A 25,006-nucleotide genomic window follows, 5' to 3' on the forward strand; every position below is an offset into this window, starting at 1 on the left:
TCTTAAGTTAGCTCGTTAAAAATACAAACCATTAATAATTATAGTACCGCTTATAATTCGCGTAGAAATTACCTTTATTTAATATATGCACATGCCACAATATCCTTTGAATATCAAGTTTTTTTTTTTTAATTAATTCTGTTTTAATATGTATCTATTTTGTTTAAATTATAAATCATTCTAGTTCTTTAAATGTATTTAGAAACGGAATTAGTATCAAGATAAGCACAAACGATAACTATAGTTAAATAACTACAAACATCTGTTTGAATGTTTGTGCTCGGTATTATTATCTCTAAGTTTGTTATTATTTAATATTTATCTCGTAAAATTCTAATACCACCTTTGTGTTATTTAAAATACTTCAAATACCGAAGGCTTATTTGAATTTAATATAATTATTGAATACTATATTTGAATAAGGACCGTCAACAGTCGGTTTGTTTATATAAAAACAGTTATTAGGAACCATGCCAGTCACATATCATAAAAAACTCCAGCATTTGAACTTGTTCGCGGTTAAATATCATACCAATTATTTTCTTACTGTGTATTACTTTATATGAAGCACCAATAATTATTTTCGTGATTTAATTACTTAATTTATATTGTCTATGTGTTTAAAATTAAAAGTGGAAGCCATAATTGCAAATAGTAATGACATGTTTTTTTTTTATTTATTTTTTCTTGGCCGTATTTTCTATCTATGGTGACAAAATAATAGCAGTGTCTTTTTTTTATAAAGATAATTAAAAAAATATAGTCCTCTGAAAACATTTTTCGTCTGTGCACACGGCATGGACTTTTTTGGTATGGAATTATATTAATGGAAATAGATTAATAGGAATTGATAATGAACGAATTAGTAATTTCTAGACTAATGAGATACATATTGATTTCGTAGCGCACAGACTTTGTGGAAGATCTTTTGAATGGAATTTTAAGGGAAGATGTTCTTTTATTATTGTCGATACAAATAATAATTTCAGGCCCGTCTTAATCAAGGGGTTACAAAAAACACAGGCGACGCGTATTGGGCTGCGCCGCGCCGATAATAGTCTCGAACCATTGGTGAAGCGACCCAATACGTAACTTAAAAATATTTTGTGGAGGGGAGATCGCCAGAACACAGCTTGCACCCGGGCGCTTGTTGTTCTTAAGACGAGGCTGAATAAAGTAACGCATATAAAGTACAAGCAAGATTTTTTCAATGAAGACTGGACAAGGCCCTTTAACATAAATTTGTCTAAAATGATTATGTGTATATTATTAATTTCTATAGAACTTGTAGAAATACAAAATATAACGATATTGATTTAATATAAAAATATTTTTTAATTAAACTTACTTTTGAACACTTATATAGTATATGTTCAATGTTATTAATAAACATTCAGTTTTTACTAACGTTATTTATCGAGGAATACTCAATAATATTTCGCGAACGATTTTTATCATTCATTCCTCGATAAATTACAATATAAAACCGAAATAATTACGTGGTCTGGTTCTAAAAAGGTCAATATAAATAATACTTATGTACATTCGTCAATCACTTTAGAAATAACGAACGGTTGATTATTTATATAACAAATGCCTTTTTGTGTAATATTGTTGGTATAATAAATATTCCTGAAGTTTTTGGATATTTATTCGGCATGTGATAAAATGTGGTTTATTAACCATTTACCCGAAAATCTACTTTAGTCCTTTTAGTACCAGACCAAAGAAATTTTGAGATGCACTTTTATACTTAATTAAGTTATCAACAAAAATATACATAAAATGTAAGGAGAAAATAGTTTTGTTGACTCGTTGACGAATTTTAAACACGGATATTGACAACTATTTAACTGACAACACTCACGTACGTTTATTTTGTAAGTCTTACAAGTTCTATCGAAACACATTGTATATTGCATATAATATGCGATATATTTACGATATCCTAGAGAATTGTTCTTGCGTTGCATGTTTGTTTTAAAATATAAAATACTGCTTCTACGTGATAGTAAAATCGGCATCTATGTTTTATTTATCTAAAACGGCATTTGATTTTCGAAATAATCGAAAAATTGACGATTTAATATAACATTTATTGAGCGTTTGACTATTTATATATTAAATATATTTATAGTTCATTCCACGAGTCGAACTCCAAAGGTACATAATACTCGCACCTCATTGGTCGATGCGCACGGCTAGAGTTAAGCGAGACGAATCCGGCACAATAAACAATCCTACGAAATAGATTGACCAATGAAGGCGCGCAAGGGTAATTTCCTTTAGGAGCTCGTTTCGTGGAATGTACTTTAGTTCAAATATTAATTGAGAGCTATTCACAGCATCAACCACTTATTTAACTTGTTTAACTTATTTAACTTGCTAGTATGAGTGGATTAAATTTTAATCATAGATTTTTTTTTTATCTTACTTATAAATAATTTCGATATACCATCTCACCCCAATGACATCGCATAACATTTTAAATTAGTTTTTAGTCAGAAAATGGAATTAATATAATTATATTATGATCATACTTTCGATAATAAGTTATCAATGATAGTATTTATTGCTTATTGTTTATTGCAAGGGGCGACGTATCTCTGAAAATTTATTTCTAAAATTTAGAATTGAATGATAAAAATCGTCTGGCAAGAATGTCCACTCAATACAACAATAACATAACAATTATATTTAGCTTATCGTTTAAAGGCCCGTAAATGCGTTCTCTATCTGGTTTCATAACAATGATGACAGAACGATGTAATTCTTTTAAGTATACTTGTAATATATATTTAAAATAATATGAAATAGTCAAACGCTCCTGAAAGACGAGAGATCTGCTACAGAAGTGACGAAACACAACAATTTTCTAAACCACGCGAATGGTTCCGCTTTTAATTCGCGTTGATGATCGACTCCCGACCTTGTCCCACACCAATGTATTTCACTGAAAATAAAATTTTCAATATGTTATAATGGTACACGAACTTTAAAATCAAGTATATCTTAATATGTTTGGTATATGGACAAATGTCCCGTAACTTTCAAAAATTATATGCCATCTACAGTGTCAAAAAGTGTGAGGTTAATCTTACCCGGTATCTGTAGGAAGTCTTCAATGGTTCTGACGTAGTTACTCGCCGCTTCCGGTAATTTAGACATCTCTCTGACATCCTCAGTACTGCACGCCCAGCCCGGCAGAGTCATGTATTCCACCTACATTATATAAAAAAGAATGTAAGTACCATTCTAATGGTGCGTAAGCGGGTCTTTCGATGTTTTTCACTGCACAACAACAACCCTTGGAACATTACTGCCCAATACAGTCCAATTAATTATACTGCATATATACATCTCTCGGATAAAAATCTAACACACAAATATAACCAACCAGCCTTCGAAAAATACATATGCTTAATCTAAAAACTTCCAAAACTTTTTCAGAGACCTTTATCATAAAACGTTTACTCGTCGTTACCTAATAATTGAAATATTAACGTTGATTAAACAATAACTGTACCTCAACATTACTCAGTTCAGCCATCGAGGACGGGAAGTAATCAATTTTCTTTCCGTTCAATTTGTACGCGACACCGACTTTGATTTCTTTCAATGTGTCCAAAATGTCGAGTTTCGTTAGACATAATCTGTAAAAGGACAAAAACGATTTATAATTTATATAATTACCCTAAAAATTAATCTACAAGCGATACTGATAAAAGACTGTAGTCTATTAACGTGACAAGTATGAATTTCATTTTCTTCGCGATAACAGTCACATTGTCTCGTTCTGTTGTTATACTGTACATTCCGAAGTCTTATGTGAAAAGCTCTTTGGTCGTGTCCTATGATAGTTCGGGAATTGAGTGTTTGCGAATAAACTATAATATATGCTATAATATCTCCTGGATAGGTGTGGCTAGCCGTCGAGTCCGGCCGCAAAGAGCGAATTTCTTTCCAGAATAAGTTGATATTGACATAGCAGTTCGTCGCGGTCCGGCCGCGGGTTACGCGCAGATAGGCAGTAGTCAGCAGGCGGTACTCACGAGGTGTACCCGTTGACGGTGGCGGTGTAGCGCACGACGACGAGGTCGAGCCAGCCGCAGCGCCGCACGCGCCGCGTCGTCACGCCCACCTCGTGCCCGCGCGACTGCAGCAGCTCGCCCGTCTCCTGTTACATTACCGTTTAGTATCACGCTTGCCGGTACGTAGAGAATGAGGCCGTGGTTAGAACACTTGCAGCGCGTGCCACTGAATTTCTATGTGCTTTATTTGTTTATAATTTATCTCGTGCTCGGAGGTGAAGAAAAATCGGTAACCGTTACTTTAGTGCATCGTAGATGACATATACAATTTTTTTAAATGCGTTTACATATTATAATCTCTAATAAATAGTATTCTTTCTGTTTTTGTACTTTGAAAAAATAACTATAATACATTCGCTCCTTTCAACAATTAGCAGTAGTGTCAGACGATGCATAATACAGAATCATTCTAGCTTTAGAAATAAATATATATTAGATACAGTTTGTGAAAAATACATATACGAACATCATGCAATTCTGTAGGGAACGGTCCATCTCCAACCCGAGTGGTGTAAGCCTTGACGACTCCGAGTACGTCGCCAATTAGATTCGGCGGAAGACCGAGACCCGTACACACTCCACCGATACTGCAATTCGATGACGTCACGTAGGGGTAGGTGCCTGGAATATAAGATAAGTTACGTAATAATTGACGGTTAATGATTCATACAAACACGAATATTAAACGATATCCATAGCAGTATTAATTATTATTATTTATTGTCGCTACCATACGTTGTCAGAACTTATTACTGCAAGTACCGTTAGTAAAAGCATTATGTATTATATTTATTTATGTTAAAATAAACTGTAGAAATTAACAAAATGAGTGTTATATGTGAAGAGATATTTATTGTGCCATCTTTATTTTCCTTTTAATAAATTCAAGTAGGCTCCCACAAGTACTCACCGAAATCAATATCCAACATGGCGGCATTGGCACCTTCGACTAAAACTTTCTTGCCATTCTTTATTTCGGTGTGGAGATACAATACTGTATCCCTGACCATCGGCCGTATCTTAGCCGCGTAGTCGCCGTACCTGGCCAGTTCGGTCTCGATGTCCAGCTCGAGAGACGGAAACATTCTCTTGTAGTTCGCTGCCAATGTTCGGAATCTGAAATCAAGGATAGCTGATGTTCAATAATATGATTAATTTCCAGGGATTTTTTAAACTATAAAATGACTTTCATTTGGTAAGCTGGTCAGCATTTTTAAGGTAGACTAATTAACTGCACAGGAAATATTATAGTGCACAGCTATGTGCGCAAACACAAACGCACTACATTTCACTCTCATATTCCGATGAAACGGGATATCCGAAGCAATCATAATAAGTCTATTGCTCCTAGCATTGACCACGAGCTGCTGTAATGTCATTAGTTTTTGAATTGAAATTTTTGGCAATCTGCATGTTACGTAGTCTATGGCAATAGCTTAAATACTAGATAAATGTGTTAATTAAAATGATGCCTATGTTTCTCACATACAAGAACGTAATTTATTTTATTTTGTGCCTGTTAATAAAAATTATTCAAAGTTAAAGACTGCTCACGAATCGAAGATTACCTTTTTTATTTTTAAATATTGGACAACATTACTCTGATCCCAATGTAAGTAGCTAAAGCACTTGTGTTATGGATAATCAGAAGTAACGACGGTACCACATAACCAAACCCAAGACAACAGAAAATGAATGAACTTTTTCTACATCGACTCGGCCGGGAGTCGAACCCGCGACCTCGAAGTGGCGTACCCATGCAAACCGATGTACACACTACTCGACCACGGAGGTCGTCGTTATTATGTAGGAATTTCAAATTTATTTATATTTCGTGTAATTCGAAAGTGTGGCGTTTATACAATACGCACGATCTACGCGTCAATGTATATCGAAAATATCCATACTCATGCGTGGGATCTTTAAAGAATAGTTTTCCGGCTTCGGTTTTTGTTGTAGGAGATTATATCATCGACCTGTATTTGTTGAAAAGTTGAAAGCGCAACAATTCTGCACTAAGCATGTCAAAAATTCAGAGCTACAAAAATGAATGATATAATCATTGATTATTTATATGTCTAGACAGACTGTCAAAGCTGAGAGAGAACGCGTCAAAAAAAAATATTGTCCATCAGTTAGCCACGCACGTACACGTACTCTAGTATGTCGTACGGTAGTGTAATGTAGCTGTCACGCACACCAAGACAATAAAGTTGGGTCGTTTGTTTTATATCTTTTATTTCGACACTCCATATAGGTTCGTCATATAATTTCTGTTAAAATCAATAATAGATCAAAATATCGTTAATTAAAAGATAAAACTCTAGTGTTTGGTAAATAAAGTCAATCTAAATCGTCGCTTGTAAATAAACTATTGTTATCATTACACTCCGTTAATAGAATAAGTAATTGAAGATAATGTTTTGATACATTTCTATAAAATTAAGACTAATATTATTGCATTTCTATTTTAAATTGTATACACTTTAATGTATATTGTAACCGTATATTGTCTTTATTATACTAGTTACAAATTTGTGTAAAAGGTGGGGGGGGGGGGGCGTGTTAGGTTATATCCGCTGTGCTTTACCAGACAATAATATTATTGTGCATCTACTTTTATTTTGTATATATTTCATTTTTATTGTTAAATTACTGTGTTACTGTGGTGTACAATAAAGTATATTATTATTATTATTATTATCTGTGCTAATTTAGAGACCCGTTTGCCGTTCTAGCGTGATTGAATAACAAAAATCCATTCAGGCAAACTTTCGCATGAATAATATCAATAGGGAGAATTCCATGTGATTTACTTGTAGCTCTGCTATATTCAGCAATACCTTCAATAAATCACTTAAGTTAACTACTGCTATCCTAATTCAATTCTAAAAATTTCGATAACATTCGACCAATCTTTAAAACGCCATTTTTTCACAAATCCAAAGTGAATACCATAGATTATATTAGATGTTATATCAATGCAGGTTCAAAGTTGTATTTTATCGTTTCTCCTGCCATCGGAATCAGCTTAGGTCGTGTAACTCTTGGAGCCGTAGACTCTGTTAAAGATTTCCCTCTGCACAAGTCATTCCTCCCTCCCGACGATGACGGCGTCCTAAGCTGAGATCCGGCCGCGCAGGAGACACCCTTAGAACGCGCGCATTTTGAGCCCGTTAAGTGGGTTCCCAACAACCAGGTTTGAGATAACTTGCCTTCCGGCCAGGTGACGCTGTAGAGGCCATTAGGACCAAAAGCAAACGCATTTCGAATAAGAATTTTTTTTTAATGATTTATCAATAATAATCTATTAACACGTATTATTGTACACGAAGAGAAAGCCAACAGTGACAACGAGCTTTCTCGTACAAAAACAACAAAACGCGGTCACCTTTTGTTCTATCTCAAGGCTATTTGAACGCTCAAAAGAAATCTAATGTAGGTAACCTTTAGAGAGTGTAAGCTTCCACGAGAGCTGGGGGCACACAATCTCTACGTAGTATAAAACGAATTCGCTTTGCGCCGCCTATACGCCTATCTTTTTAAACTACGAAATGGATTTTAATGCGGTTTTCACAAAAGAGTAATTATAGGATAATGATGCATGCAAATTATAGGATAGAAAAGTCGAGAATTTCACCCTTCCTAAACGGAAAAACAAGAATCTTTCTTTCTATAGTTGTTCTTCGATCTAAAAGATCCTATATTGTATCCGTGTAAAGCCGGGGCGGACCTGTGTAAATCACCAAGTTGAATGATGTCAAGAATGCTTGCAGTATTTCCTGGGCAAAAAATTAACCCTCCTGTCACTGTGTTAAACTTTTAATAAAAGTTTGAAATAACTTACTTATCCTCAAAAATACTGTAATCGCCGAGTAGATCGCCTATTCTGATACCGTTACGAGTGGCTTTCGACGAGTAGGTCGGGCCGATGCCCTTCTTAGTTGTACCGAGCGAGTTCTTCCCCTTCTCGGCTTCTTGGAGACCATCCACCTGTAATGAGACATTAATCGAAATTAGAATTTACATAGAATAGGCCTATAATAGCCTGGAATAAATCGCAAGTAATTAATAAGACCGTATTTCGTACAGCATAGTATGTTTCTAAATCTATATGTCAACTAAGAGCCTATAAATGAGCCACTGCTGGGCTAAGGCCTCCTCTCCCGTCGAGGAAAGTCACGCTGCTCTAATGGGGTTTGATGGATACATATGCAGATTTCTTCGCGACGTTTTCATTCACCACCGAGCAGGAGATAAATAATAAACACAATTAAACACATGGCAATTCAGTGGTGCTTGCCTAGGATTGAACCCGCAATCATCGGTAAAGATGCACGCGTTATAACCACTGGACAGTATACATTTCATTATACTTAAAATCAATGTGTAAATAAAAATATAATGAACCGCAAACACATACAAACTAACACAACTGTACATTGAACTTATAATCTCTGACGCTTTAGGATAACACGGTTATTATACAAAAACAACGTGGATACTAATTAACTAGGCGAAATCACGAGCCAAACTGATATATAAATATTAAAAATATAATCTTAAAATTATATATTAACTAATTTCGGTAATAGGCAGGCGGACCGGCAAATGGTGCCACCTGGTGGTAAGTGGTCACCACCGCCCATAGACATTAACGCTGTAAAAAATAATAAGCATTCCTTACATATGAGATGTTATGTCCCTTGTGCCTGTAGTTACACTGGCTCACTCAACCCTTCAAACCGGATGACAACAGTACAAAGTATTGCTGTTTAGCGGTAGAATATTTGATAAGTAACCTTCCCAGACGGGCTTGCACCCTACCACCAGGGGAAATTAATTAATACTAGCTACCCGTCTCGGCCGGCTTAGCACGGTGGGGTCTACATAAAACCTTACATATTGTCATGAATTTTCCGACATCATCAGTAATTAATGTTCAATCTCTGCAACGGATGGGTCGATTTTGACGGGATTTTCACTGGCAGACAGTTGATGTAATAAGGAGTACAACAATAAGGCTAAGGCTAGAACAATAACTTCTTTGTAAAAAAACTCGCTCGAAGTCTCAGGCACAGTTAGTTAACATATACAATTCTATCTATATATCTAGAATGACTCCGTCCATTAACGACAATCGTTTTATCCAAGCGTTTTTAGTCAATTGCGTTTAAATACGTTTAGCACTTTGTATTATACGTTGTTATGATGACAATTTAAAAATCCCTTTAATAGCATACAACTAAGACTAACATCAGCACATTTTCATATCATACGTATTAATTATTACGTTCACGACTTCAATACACGCTGAAATCGCTTCGACGATGTTTATTCCACTTCAGTATTCATTACAACACTTTAGCACATTTTAATCCTTAATGCTGTTGATATAGAGTTCACATTTGAATATCAATTGTTTATTTAAATACTGTTTATGTATCTCACGGTATTGTTTAGTTAATTAGTAATGAAACTTGTTATACTATCTTAGCTATTCTGAGATGTGATTGGAGAGCTTTGAAAAGTAATTATAAAAGTGCTGTCTAAGCAAACACTGTCATATTTAGATTACATTTAACGTATTCAATAATCAAATTTCTTTAGACTTTTAAAATAATAATTATTTTATTGTTTTTGCCGGTCCTCTCGATAGAATCTACATTCCGAACTGCTGGTAGCTTTACGTTGTAAAAGCAAACTTAAGTAAAGTATATTTTGATTTCAATAACCTTAACTAATATTATATTCATTGTGAAAAAAAATCATGACGTCATTATACTAAATAAGCCCATTTAATAAAATATACACTATGCGGGGATCGGTGTATCTGACATATTCTACTGAGTTTCCTGGAGAAATCCTGTGTTAACAAAATGAATAAAAGATAGACCGTTTTATAATTTCCATCGGAATAATATGATTGTATATAGAAAATGATTTACCTGCTGGTGGAAGTCGAATACTATGTGCGCTCTGTCGGAGATGATGAGCCGTTTCTCCCATCCTTCCATTCCCTTGAGCTCGTTCTTCTTCAGCTCCTCGAACAGCCCCGGCAGGTGAATGACCACGCCGTTACCTAATTAAATAAAAAAACGTATCGTCACGTACAGAAAAAAATATTTTTATCATTATAATCTAGTGGAAAATTTTATGTTTTAGTACATTTCATTAACAGCCTGTAAATTTCCCACTACTGGGCTAAGGCCTCTTCTTCTTTTGAGAAGAAGGTTTGGAGCTTATCCCACCACGCTGCTCCAATGCGAGTTAGTGGAATACACATGTGGCAGAATTTCGTTTAAATTAGACACATGCAGGTTTCCTCACAATGTTTTCCTTCACCGCCGAGCACGAGATGAATTATATACACAAATTAATCGCATAAAAATTCAGTGGTGCTTGCCTGAATTTGAACCCGAAATCATCGGTTAAGATGTACGCGTTCTAACCACTGGGCCATCTAGGATTTAGTACATACATAATTAATTTTAAAATCTGTTATAAAATATATTTGACATATACAAATTATTATTGTACTTTCTGCGATGTTTAAATTGTCAGTATATTCAACAACAGATCAGAAAAGCTAATCTTAAACAAACACACCGAATCGCAATGAAGACGATCATGGGGCATCATCGACTTAAAAAAGTTACCTGATATTCAAATTCCTTTATTAAATATTGGTTGCATAAAACATATGGAGAATTAAAAAAATAATAATTCGGAAAATAATATACACCATTAACTAAAAAGAAAGCGGCGATAGAAGGTCATCATTAAGGAAACTTCCCTGACATATTACAATCCCTTGGTCATTCCGACCACAACGGGACCAAAGCGAAATAAACAAAATTTGACAGCGAATTGTCGCGATATAATTGGTCGAGAGCCGGAGTATGGATTTGCACAATACAGCTGAGTTATTAGCAAAACGCATGAAATGCGTAAATGTAAGGTTTGTTTACTTTTTTTTTCTACTTAAAAGTATAAGGCTATAGCTCGCGTTTTAGGGGTTGCTCGTCAGGTTAGGTTAGGTTAGCTCGTTATGCAACAAAAAGTCTATATCCACGCTTGGAGTTCATTTTTACTTTATACCAAATTCATACAAAAATAATCGGCCTGAAATAGCAATAAGCAGACAGATTTATTCTCTCATTTATGAAATTAGTATAAATAAAATTTTAAGGTCAACACTTTGACCACAATTAATTATTTTAATGCACAGTTGTAATAATGTACTTCCGAGAGGGAGACCAACAATCCCAAGGAGGCGTTGGGTTTCTGGTTAATAAGTCCCTAGTTGACAACGTTGTGGAAATCTCCAGTGTGTCGAACAGGGTAGCGTACCTCATTGTAAAGCTCACCGAGAGGTACAGCCTCAAGGTGGTGCAAGCGTACGCACCGACCTCGACACACTCGGACGATGAAGTGGAGGAAATGTTCGATGATATATCGAGGGCCCTCCACTCCACCACGAAAACCCACTACAACGTTGTCATGGGGGACTTCAACGCTAAAGTGGGAGTACAGAATTGTAGCGAATCGGTAGTAGGACCCCATGGATTTGGAAGCAGAAATCATAGGGGGCAAATGCTTGTCAACTTTCTCGAACGGGAGGGGCTCTTCTTGATGAACTCCTTCTTCAAGAAGCAGCCCCAAAGGAAGTGGACGTGGCAAAGCCCCGACACTATGACCAAAAATGAGATCGATTTCATCATGACGGACAAAAGGCACATATTCAGAGACGTCTCAGTGATCAACAGGTTCAATACCGGTAGTGATCACCGACTTGTCCGAGGCTCTCTGAATATCAATTTTAAGGCCGAGCGCGTCCGTCTGATGAAGTCTACACTCCGACCATCCCTGCTCCAAACCATTGCGGGATCTGAAACGTTCCAGTCAAACCTGGAGAACCGATTCGCTGCCGTGAAAACCACAACAGACGTAAACCAGAACCTCAAAAATGTAGTGAGAATTCTCAGGGAAGAAGGCACGAGATTTTGTAGCATGCAGCGTAAGGGCAGAAAGTCCAAACTTTCGGAAGAGACTTTAGGGCTAATGAAGAAACGTCGTGAAAACCCACCTGTCACTTCGTCCGAGAAACGGCAACTAAACCAAGAGATCAGCAAGCGCGTACGACACGACCTCCGGTGCTCCAATACTCTTACGATTGAAAGAGCCATCGAGCAGAATCGGGGGTCTAAGGTGTTCGTACAATCTCTTGGAAGAAGCCACCTGACGAAGTTGACCACAGCAAGTGGAGAAGTCGTTTCTTCCAAGCCGGCAGTTCTTTCGGAAGTAGAGGACTTCTACGGCCGGTTATACGCATCGCATGCATCTCGACCTGATCCCGAAAATGAGGATGCTAGAACTACATTAACACGCCATTTCACCGAAGACCTGCCAGAAGTCAGTATTGGCGAAATCGAGATTGCTCTTAAACAGCTTAAAAATGGAAAAGCCCCTGGAGAGGACGGCGTTACAACAGAGCTATTGAAAGCAGGAGGTAAACCCGTACTGAGGGAGCTCCAGAAGCTTTATAACTCTGTCCTCTTCGAAGGGAGAACTCCGGAGGCGTGGAGTAGGAGTGTGGTCGTCCTGTTCTTCAAAAAGGGAGACAAGACCCTGCTGAAGAACTATCGACCCATATCCCTAATGAGCCACATCTATAAGCTGTTTTCAAGAGTGATCACGAACCGTCTTGCGCGAAGATTCGACGAATTCCAACCCCCGGAACAGGCCGGATTTCGGAGCGGATACGGCACCATAGACCACATCCACACAGTGCGGCAGATTATACAGAAGTCCCATGAGTATAATCGGCCCCTGTGTCTCGCATTCGTGGACTATGAGAAGGCCTTTGACTCGGTTGAAATCTGGGCTGTTCTGGAGTCCCTGCAACGTTGCCAAGTTGATTGGCGATACATCCAAGTGATGAGATGTCTCTACAAGGCCGCCACCATGTCCGTCCAAGTACAGAGTCGGCAAACGAATCCCATACCATTGCATCGAGGAGTGAGACAAGGGGACGTTATTTCCCCCAAATTGTTCACTAATGCAATGGAGGACATGTTCAAGACGCTGAACTGGAAAGGGCGTGGCATCAACATCAATGGCGAGTACATCTCTCACTTGAGATTCGCAGATGACATCGTCATCATGGCAGAAACGCTGCAGGACCTACAACAGATGCTGAATGAGCTGGCTGATTCTTCTATGCGCATCGGCCTACGGATGAACTTGGATAAAACCAAGGTCATGTTCAATGAACATGTTCTACCGGAACCGATTGCGATACACGGTACCGTCCTCGAAGTTGTTCAAAAATATGTCTACCTCGGGCAGACATTGCGATTAGGTAGAAACAACTTTGAGGACGAGTTGAATAGAAGAATTCAGCTAGGTTGGGCAGCATTTGGGAAGTTACGACGAATCTTCACATCGTCGATCCCACAGTGCCTTAAGACGAAAGTCTTCAACCAGTGCGTCCTACCCGTCATGACATACGGAGCCGAAACGTGGACACTCACGACAAAGCTGGTCCACCGGGTTAAAGTCGCTCAGCGTGCTATGGAAAGGGCTATGCTCGGAGTATCTCTGAGGGATCGCATCAGAAATGAGGTGATCCGTCAGAGAACCAAGGTCATCGACATAGCCCACCGGATTAGTAAGCTGAAGTGGCAGTGGGCTGGCCATATTTGTCGTAGAACCGATAACCGTTGGGGAAAACGTGTTCTAGAGTGGAGACCGCGTCTCGGCAAACGTAGTGTAGGACGTCCTCAGGCTCGGTGGAGTGACGATTTGCGCAAGACGGCTGGCAGGAGCTGGATGCGAGTTGCCGAAGAAAGACCACAGTGGCGTGCATTTGGAGAGGCCTATGTCCAGCAGTGGACGAATGCGGGCTGATGTGTGTGTGTGTGTGTGTGTAATGCACAGTTATTTATATTAGTCTAAGGAAAATATTAATTATTCGAATCATTGACTTATTTACTAAATATAGTTATTATCAAAGTGGTCAGTTGAAATGTCATTACGAACGCTGATCACGTAATCCTCCATTACATTTCATTAAAAAAAAAATTAAACTAACAAACATACTACGAATCACAAATGCAATTTACGCAAACGGTTTTATCGTTTGCGTGTCGTTACGAATTTAAAAGGTTCGGAAACGTTTCCGAACATGAAAAATATTCACGATTTGTTAACAAATAATTTTGACAAACGGAATGCAAAACGAATATCGTAAAACAAAGTAAGACTTGCTATTAATTCGGACGACATGATTAGTTGAACGATCAGACTTTACGTTGATACGGTGCTTGTCGTGTCTTGGTACTGTCTTATGTCGTGTGATGGTGACCTTTAAAATTCTTTTCAAATTGGACCAAATTACTATAAAGTTTCGTTTCCATTTGCGAATCATTACGGACATTTTTTATGAATAAAATGAATCTATACTAATGTTATAAACGCGAAAGTAAATCTGTCTGTTACCTCTTGATGTTTAAGCAGCTGAATATTGTATTTGGTATGGAGATAGTTTGATTCCCGGGGAAGAATAAAGGTTTCTTTCTTTTAATTCACCCCTTGAGAGGGGAAATTTGGGGGTGACGGTTTCTCAAAATCAAAATAAACTTTTTTTATGATGTCAGTATGGGCCACCTGGTGGTAAGTGGTCACCACCGCCCATAGACAATGGCGTTGTAAAAAATATTAACCATTCCTTACATCACCAATGCGCCACCAACCCTGGGAACTAAGATGTTACGTCACTTGTGCCTGTAGTTACATTGTTTCACTCACCCTCAAACCGAAATGATGATATCTTTAATTTTAATTTAAGCTGTTACTTCCAAGTGTTATTCATTAACCATAATTCGTATTATATATTTATATATATATATATATATCTTACCTATAACTGAAGTACATTTCGCATTGATAATACCGCTAGGAAGCAGATGGAAGTCAAACTCCTTTCCATCTACCACAACGGTGTGACCAGCATTGTTTCCTCCCTGAAAAAAAATATTAAAAATTTAATAAAGAAACGATTTATAATTTCCCCTCATTTTAGGAAAAAGTCAACTGTTTTTGTTTTTACAATAGTATTTTTTTTTCTTTACCGTGAACAAGACAGCGAAAGCATTTTCTGCATGAAATCTTAAATAATCTTACGTATTATCTACATAGATTTGGATGGATAGTATTTAAATGATATATCTACTTGTTATTGAATTTAGTCTGGGATTGATAAATATCATGGTTTTTTTATATTTAATAAAAAAATATAATAATTTACACCGTCAATTTTGACTATAACTGACAACTATTATTTTGGGATTCCCCTAAATTGACATGCGTTAATGTTCGTTTGCTGACTGAATACTGCGTCGTGCGTCGTAAAATGTATTAGTTTTATAATACAACTATTGTAAAAAAAACCTGTGGATTCGAATTAGCATTTTTTTATATGTAAGTGATTTAATTATTTTAATTCAAGTAACGTGATCTTTTATGAAAACATTCGAGTTTGATTTAAAAAAAAAACCTACGATATAAATCAACAATGTTAGATACCATAGAAATTGCTTTTGCCTTTAAACATATATCCTATAATTATAAAAAAATATTATGGTGTTTGATACAAAAACACGCGACATGATTAAACCTCTTTTTTATTTGGAAAATTTTCACTCGTTTCATAATATGTCGGACCCAAAATATTGTCAAACTTTCTATAGAATAATTTCATATTGGTGCGGTATTTAAACCATAACCACGTTATCAACGAAACAGTTGAAAAAACAACTCTAATAATAAACTAGATATCGAATCAGAAACGAAACAAAAACCTTGAAATAAGACATCTGTTTGTGATTTCTCCGTGTCGATATTTCTTTATAGAGATTTCGAAACACAACACAATTTAACTAGTTCATTCTTTATAGACAATATTATTACAAGGCGTTGCGCAATTGCACTTAAAGGTTGCTACGACAATATCAACACTTCTAGATTTTTAAATCAACTCTTTGAAAGCGTTATCAAAGTAGCAATAAGAAGTAATCTTATTAATCGAAACTGCTAAACGGATTCTAATGAACCTTGGAGAGTAGTTTTACTTACATGTGCTTGATTATGACGTAGTATACTATTTATAATGACTTAAATTTTTCCAAATTACGCGGTACTGAGACAAAAATACTTTAAATGTTTAGGTAACATTGATAGGCCGTTTCACCTTAATACATAAACTATAAAAGTTTTCAAAATTAGAAATTATACGAATGATTTAAACTGCAGTTTCAATATGTTAAATTAAAGTTCAAGAATTCAATGTTAAACTTATAGGTACTTCTGTCACGAGATATCGCTAAAAACGAGGTTATCAATTTTGGTTGTATACTTTTTTCTTTTTTTTATGTTCGTTGCGTTCGACTTTGGAATCCGAATGAAAAACTTGGAATTAGGAAAATATTTTTTTTTTGTTTTCCAGTACGAACTGCGCATATCATAGAAACAAAAACCTTCAATTACTTTTAAAAAAAAATAATGTAATTATTATTACCCGTGACCATTATAGAAAAATTGTAGAAAAAGTATACCTACTATTGCATGTTTCAAACATTTTTTTTTTGTTTTAGTATTATTTACAATAAAACATCGGTAAAACATTAGAAAATCAATTGACAAACATAGAAGGCATAGGTACACATTTTTTAACAACTTGGCGTTATAATTTACATAAGTTTTGATATTAGATCGATCTAAATCGGTACCTTATCAATTCGAAAGCTAAACGTACAGCGCTCGTCTAATTCATAGCAATTAATTTTCCGTAATGACTTTAATCCGATCAACCGTCTCGGGCAAGGTGATTTCCATTACAACTACACATGGCTTAATCAATTTAATCCCTAGTCTAGATTACGTATTAATAAAATCTTTAAACACATTCCAAATTGCGAAGACATACAGCGAAAGCTCCAACTTTCATATAGCCCTCTGGTGAACTGTCAAATCTATAAGCCTTTTCCAATCGTGAAAGTGGATAAAACCAACAATTTACATAATCCATAACACCTTGTAAATTTCCCACTGCTGGGTAAAGTTACAAACAGTTCTAATTTAATATATCTTTATTTATAATAAAATACTATTAAACATACCTACTTATATTCACTTTAATTTCACTTCCAAAGACGCCTATCACATTTGCACACATTAAAAACGCAATTATTTACCGAACCCATAATTCATTCCATTGATTATTCAAAAGTTCCACTAATGATATCATGTTAGTTCAATGATATAGACATTCCTTTGTTTTAACTCCTCTTATCATTGGAACAAACTATAAATATTTCATAGATTCTACGAGAAATTATTAAAGTGGCGTATATTTATAACACATCCATTGTCCATTAAAAAAAACTCATTCATTTAACAATCATGATTATGCAATCAATGGATCAGTTTGATTATTCAATAAAAATTACTTTATAAGACGAATGCATGTAGGAACTAGGTGGCGTACTCTCCTCAGATGTTTTGGACTTATTCAACCACAATTCTCCATCGCTGTTTGATGAATGCGTATAGCAGAATTTTATAATGTAAGTTTTCGCACGATACCCGAAAATATAGATGTATGGAGTTAATATTCGAGAACGATATTATCATTAGTGAATTAGAAGGTCTTACAGATTGAGAGATTTTACATAACGTAATTCCGAACCATTAGTAGCTTTAAGATATGATATTATAAATTCTATACAATGACGATTTAAATATAAATATACTTGTTAGAGCCTACCAAAATAAAGTTAATTTTATATTAAAATTCGGTTATAAAGCTACAGTCCACTAAAGAGTCTACTAAAGAGTCGAGATGGCCCAGTGGTTAGAACGCGTGCATCTTAACCGATGATTTCGGGTTCAAACCCAGGCAGGCACCACTGAAATTTCATGTGCTTAATTTGTGTTTATAATTCATCTCGTGCTCGGCGGTGAAGGAAAACATCGTGAGGAAACCTGCATGTGTCTAATTTCAACGAAATTCTGCCACATGTGTATTCCGCCAACCCGCATTGGAGCAGCGTGGTGGAATATGCTCCAAACCTTCTCCTCAAAGGAGAGGAGGCCTTTATCCCAGCAGTGAGACATTTACGGGTTGCTAAAGCTAAAAAAAAGCTAAGGCTATAAAGCTAAAGGCAGATAGATGCAGCGCTCGGAATATAATAATGAAGCAACTAAAAGGAGTACAAAAATCAAAAGCGAATCACAATTCATGGTAGTGTTTGTAATTAACAATCTGTTGATAGATTATTAATTACCGAGACCGCACGTTTGTTGCATTAACGATAATGATATGCTTCACTATAATTTTCCACGCGTTCCGTCTGTCTTTTGTTTTATAATCTGACATATTTTTATCTTGATTTAATATACATTAATACTTGAAATCTTTTATTTTTCTTAAGGTATCACTTCATCTTAAATGATACTTGTATTATCTCAATATAGAGTAATAGATTAGATAGTGGTACATATGTATTGCATCAATACTTTTCAATAAAACACGAAAATTTATAGAAATGATAAATAAAGTATTTCTTATGTCACGTTATCAAATATTCAAGAACATACAATAGAAATGAACGCATTATACCCTGTACAAGTTAGCTTGATCTTTTTGACAGACGGATGACTAGTGTTGGGAAACAGAAAATAATTAGTAGTCCAAAAAATAACGTTTTAAAATACTTGTAACTGTGACGAGATGGTATTACGTGTGAAATTCTTTATTGCACTAAACATAAAACATTGGGTAGATAAGCAATGGTGGGTCAATATTCATAATAATTACCTATTTAATATTACAGGATTATTTTTGGACTTCCCACCAAATTTAAATAGGTGTTTCAGACCATGGAAGTAAACAACTTTCCAAAAGAAACACAGGTCGAAACGTGAAAAAAAAATCTTTTTTTTTTTTTTAAAAAAAACCTTTATATCAGCTAAAGAGACCCCAACCAAGAGGACCCCATTTTGTAATAATAACTTAATAATGATTTTTTGTAATCGATATTTGTAACAGTTACTGCCTGTTATTCATGTCTCATCCCATCTGGTCGAACGATGTAACATTTAACAAGCTTCTATTATATTCAGTGTTCCTATTTTTGAATTTTATTTTGAAGCAATAAAATGTCGTAAAATTTTCGGATAACGCTCGAATCTTTAGGAACTTTTGTGTTATATAATTTTTTTTTTTTTTTTTAACAATTTTTGAAATCATTAAATTAATAAAATAATATGTTCGTCATTACATCTGTCAAAAGATTGAGTTAACTTGTACAGGGTATAAGAAAAAGTATTTGTTGTGCCATGTGATTAAAGATAAATTAAAACGATAGCAGTCGCTTCGATTTGAACCGAATGTTTTTAAGAGCACAGTTCTCGGATAATGGTAAACGAAACCAAAGCTAAAAAAACAGAGTTAAGACGTATGGTTTTTTTTTTAAATATTACAACAGATATAAATCGCTCGCGTTTTTGAGGTTGCTCGTTAGGTGCTAGGCATAAAAAAGTATCCTACGTCCTTCCTTGGAGTTTAAGCTTCCTTCATAGTTTCATCAAATTCAGTTCTGTTGTTTGACCGTGAAAGAACAACAGACAGACTTTCGTATTATAGTTCGTATATAGTATGATTATATACTATAGATTAGCATAGATGTTGTATTTGCTTATATTTTTTTTATTTTTTGTGACTTTTATTTGTGCCAAAAAGCTTTTATTTCGCCAATGTCACGTGCGATGGAGAAGACACGATAGAGATTGATCGGTACGGTCGAGATTACAGGCTCGAATTAATTTTGAAGGCATAATGCTTATATTTTATTTGGTACCGTAATAGTTAATATGACATTTAGGACATTTGTTGTCAATGGCGTAGCTAGGTGGGTAAGAGCCCCGGTGCATAGAAAAAGAATCGGGCCCTCGCCCCCTCTTTAACGTATATTGGCATTCAAAATTATAGATAGTAATAAGAATAGGATATAATACAGGATACAGTGAGTTGAACATATCATTAGTAAGTTAAATCCATACTTCATCTCTATTCAAAGCTCTTTTCATAGCTTAGGTTAGAGGGCCCCCAGAGCTCAGGGGCCCTGGTGCACTGCACCACCTGGCCCTACGATAGGTACGCCAATGTTTGTTGTTGACCCTTACGTGAAGGTTTCTGCTATATACCATCAGCGTACAATGGTTGAGTCGTATCGGTTAATAATTTACGAAAAATAATAAACAGCCGGTGCAATGTTATCGTATTGTACGCTATTGTAATCTGTACCAATACTGTAAATACGAACGAAACTCTGTCTGTCTGTCTCTTGCTCTTTCACGGCCAAATCACTGAACCCAATTTGATGCAATTTGGTACTTTACTTCTTTTATGCTTAATACCTGAAGATATGCTACTAATTCAAGCGGGGCTTCGGTCGCGTTTTCCTTCTACTAAATAAAACTATACACATGATATACCTACGTGAAATACGTTTCATATTATGATAATTTGATTTACATCTAGATATACAAAAACTAACATATATTATTATTGTTATCATTAGCACTTAGAAAGTTATCAGTCCATATAATGTTCTATTTATCTCATGTATTTATCAAATACAATTTTATCTGGACATTTATATACGAAAAAAATGAATAACCGTAAAAAAAAATAACAATTTTAACGACATTATATGACATTACATGATATGCTGTGTATAGAGTGACCTTATACAGGCACTCGAGCGGGACGTGTCTATGGCAGCAATGGAGTCATCTGATGATTTCGTATAAGAATAATTAAGAATTTCACCAGTGCACCGTATCAGCTGTAACTCGTTACCTATTATTTTTATTAACTTATATATGGTGGTCGGGCTTTGTGCAAGGCCGTCTGGGTAGGTACCACCCACTCATATATTCTACCGCCAAAAAGAAATACTTAATATTTTTGTGTTTCAGTTTGAGTGAGTAAGCCAGTGTAACTACAGACACAAGAAAGATAACATAATATTAATTCTGAAAGTTTATGGTGATATGAAGATATATTAATATTTCTTACAGTACCAACGTGGCAGCGGTGACCACTTACCATCAAGTGGCCCATTTCCCAGTCCACTTAAACTACCTAAATATATATATAGTAATACTTTGTTGTGGTAAAAAAATAGTTTAGTTTTATTAATTCCCCAGGTAGTCGTGTCGTATTTTGATGATCGTCAACCTGCGCCTTTATTATATTATATAATACAAATAACACACTAGCCTAGCCAATGGTAAGAGTAGGTACATAAACAAATATGACCTTGCGTTGACGTGATATCATTGGTCCACAGATATATTTACTTATGTTATTCATAATGGATTCGCGAAAAGATGGTTCAACCGTCGAAGAAGTGGTTATTAAAACTTGGTGGATATCAATAGTTATGTAGAATAGTATTTTATTATAAATAAAGATATATGAATCGAGAACTGTTTAGGAGAATACAATCAAATTGCATGGAATATGTGATTAGAAGCATTACCGTCTTTACCATAGGGCACATTGGGCACGTGCCCAGGGGCCCCTTCCTGAGAGGGCCCGAAGACCAACAATTTACCAAATTAAACCAAAAAATATCTAACATAAGGGCCCCAAATTCAAGGGTGCCCAAGGGCTCCAGCATAGCTTGAGACGGCTCTGATTAGAAGGATTTATCTCTACTCCCTTTGTGTTATATGACGTATACTCTATTCCAATCATAAAAGGAAAAAATGCCAAATAAACAACATTTGCCAGCAAATTGGCGCGATATGATTGGTGAGCTTTAGTTCGAGCTTGATTAATCTACGATATTCACTATGGATTTGCGACAAAAATGTACGTTTCAAACGTCAAAGAAACTGGTATCGGAATTTCGGAAGTAAAATTAAAATGGATATAAGTAGTCAAGTGAAATAGTGTCGTATTATAAATAAAGATATATTAAAGATAAGCTCTTAGTGGTACACAATATAGCTGAGTTATTAGCAAATCGCATGAAATACATAAATATAAGGTTTTTTTATCTTTATTCCTACTTCGATTGGAAAAGGCTAGTATCACTGTCATAATTGGCGGGGAGTTCACATAATGATCGGGTCATGTGCGTGTTCAGTGTGATATTTGCTTGAAATGCCTAATTATAATATTAATTCCCTTACATATTTTTAGGAATGATTAAACCAAATCTCAAATTTACCAGTCGTTTGCTTTAAATAATAATAATACTGTTACCGAATATAATTCGCGATAAGTGTCACCAAATAAATAACGAACCTTTTTTTTGGTGACACTGGAAAAACACGCTTTCGCGTTTCCTGCACACAAAGGGACGCCGACGCTAAGTGCTCCGGAATACCAAAACCAGCGTTCTCATCGGGGAGCACCAGGGGAACGCTTGCGCATGCTACCGTAACGATTCGCAAAGGAGCCTACTCAAGTAGTCATTTACACAGGATATACTACAGTGATTAAATATCGTAGTCCAAAGAGATGGTCATAAACAATTAGGAGATGAGATTCAGAACCTATACCTATATGAGTTGTCAAGGCACTTAAGCTGCTACTGAGAAATGCCTCTGACCTGTAACTTGAAGCAGGGTGCAAATCTACAGCCATACCTCTCAATTAAGATAATGAGTAATTGTGTCTCAGAAAATACCTACATTTCTAGACAAATAACATATAATTATATTTGACATTGTTATCTTAATATAAATATAAAATCAAGAGAAAATATTTCAACAAATTATACAAAAGAAATCATAATTACCTAACTAATGACCATTACAAATAATGGGTTTCTAATTTAAAAAGAAACATGGTCATTATGAAAGAGTTGTTTTGAACTATTATGAGGCCTTGAAAGTTTATCTGAAGTTTAACAATGACTCAGGCTGCATAAATATACCTTATCTTATAAAAAAATACATATAACATCATATAGTATATTTGTGCAAACCTTTTATTAAATTAAAAAAAGAACAGTTTGACGCACTTTTTTTTTAAACTGATTTTTTTTTACCTACAGTATGTATTTTTTTTTTACTATTAAAATGATATAAGTATTTTTTTTTGGTAATTTCAACTTAACAATCTGGTAATCAATATCATGGTTACACTTTAATAAAATATTCCAAATATTTAACAGTTGCATAACAATATATATATATTTATTATCACTGGCTGGTTATAACCAGTGAAATGTTATGATAATGACTCAGAAGATTCTCGGGTTCAATATTCACTAGTTTATATTGGTTTTATCAGGAACAAGTGACACCGTTACACATTTTACTACTATCTCTTATCAATATTGCTTTTAAATTTATTAATCAAATATTGAAGCTGGAAGTACAATTCCTTTGTTATGAATGCCATAATAAGTTACATTGTAATGTCCAAAATAATCCAGTTACCCTGTTTTTTAATTTAAATTTAGAAAACTATTTGGAAATTACAGAAAACTTAATATATTACAGCAATGAGCATAACAATAAATGCCCCAGACCTTGGCAATAATCCACAATTCGTCTCCACTATTCATGACATCTATTTGCGTTTCAGAACGTTATGCCATACACACCAATCATGGTCACATGATTGAGAAAAAAAACGCAACGTTCGCGGGAAATGCGCACGATTATTGCGTAATAAATATGTACTTATTGTATGCTGTTTTACGCGAGTTAGAATAACAATGTACGGTTATAATAAAAACAAGCGCAGCGTATTTTCAAACAATTTGGCCTATCGCCAATACAACATCTTCTTAAAAGAAAAGTGTACTTGAATCTTAAAATGAGACATCTATAATAATAGGCATACAAAACCTCGATTGTTATTCAACAAATATGAAAGAAAACATTAGTATTATAAAATTTTATAACCTCAAAGAATGTTTTTAATAATTTTTAATACAAGTTCTTGAACGATAATACACTTATGTATTTTTATCGATCTTCAAATAATACAACTAAATTGTTAAAGATATAATTTACACGAAAAGTATTGTATTATTTCAGTAAATATAACCTGACAGCGGCACACGATGTCCGAGTTCATAGCCAGAAGATCCACCACTTTTCCTTTTCCCTCATCACCCCACTGGGCACCCAAGACAACAGTCACTTTATTGTTATTTTCCATTTTATATCTTTTACTCGAGTAACACGGACATTCACCGTTCACTTCTGCGGGCTTCGAATTTGTAATCGAAGCCATTATCCTACGAAGCGCAGACTTCGAAAATTTATGCGATTGCGAGGGAACGAGATATGCGCGCGCAGAAACCGAACGCCAAAAGGTTTTTTTAATTATAGTGTTACCAATTAAATAATTTGATTCACCTGATGAGTGCCGAGTTGGCACGCCTACTGCTGACAATTATATATTATAATATAAAATAATACCACTTATTTATTTTTTTTCGGCTTTAATATTAACAAAATATAACATTTTCTTAGAAAATTTAGTTGTGGTAAAACAAATTATTCTAGCTAAATACTTTAAAAATAGGTTTAAAGTTATTAGAATTTTTAATGTATTGAATTAACAACGATTTAATCTAACTACTTTGAATAATTGAAAATGCACTCAATATAATTTCGTTAAATTTAAAAACAAAGTGCGTTAAAAAAATCTTAAATAGATAGAAGTTACTATAAGATTTTCTCCGTTAAATTATGTGATGTAAATTAATTATAATAAAATGACCAAATATTAGTAATGCATAGTAAAAACTAATAAATCGAAGAACCAATATTAAATAACGAGATGCAGTTTATAGAAATTGCCGTCTCTGTCT

The 25,006-nt window shown here is 35.1% G+C and overlaps 1 protein-coding gene across 1 annotated transcript; it reads right to left on the reverse strand.

Moving 5' to 3' along the window:
* Window positions 1-53: 53 nt before the first annotated feature.
* LOC125070748 (adenylosuccinate synthetase) lies at window positions 54-24,516 on the reverse strand. Its single transcript, XM_047680697.1, has 10 exons — window positions 24,235-24,516; window positions 15,016-15,118; window positions 10,040-10,173; window positions 7,939-8,084; window positions 5,002-5,207; window positions 4,558-4,712; window positions 4,053-4,177; window positions 3,527-3,653; window positions 3,102-3,222; window positions 54-2,953 (listed from the first exon to the last, which is right to left on the reverse strand). The coding sequence occupies exons 1-10, from the start codon at window positions 24,421-24,423 to the stop codon at window positions 2,901-2,903; spliced, it is 1,359 nt and encodes a 452-aa protein (XP_047536653.1). The 5' UTR covers window positions 24,424-24,516; the 3' UTR covers window positions 54-2,900.
* Between the last annotated feature and the right edge of the window lie 490 nt (window positions 24,517-25,006).

Source organism: Vanessa atalanta, chromosome 18 (genome assembly GCF_905147765.1).
Source record: "Vanessa atalanta chromosome 18, ilVanAtal1.2, whole genome shotgun sequence".
NCBI lineage: Eukaryota > Metazoa > Arthropoda > Insecta > Lepidoptera > Nymphalidae > Vanessa > Vanessa atalanta.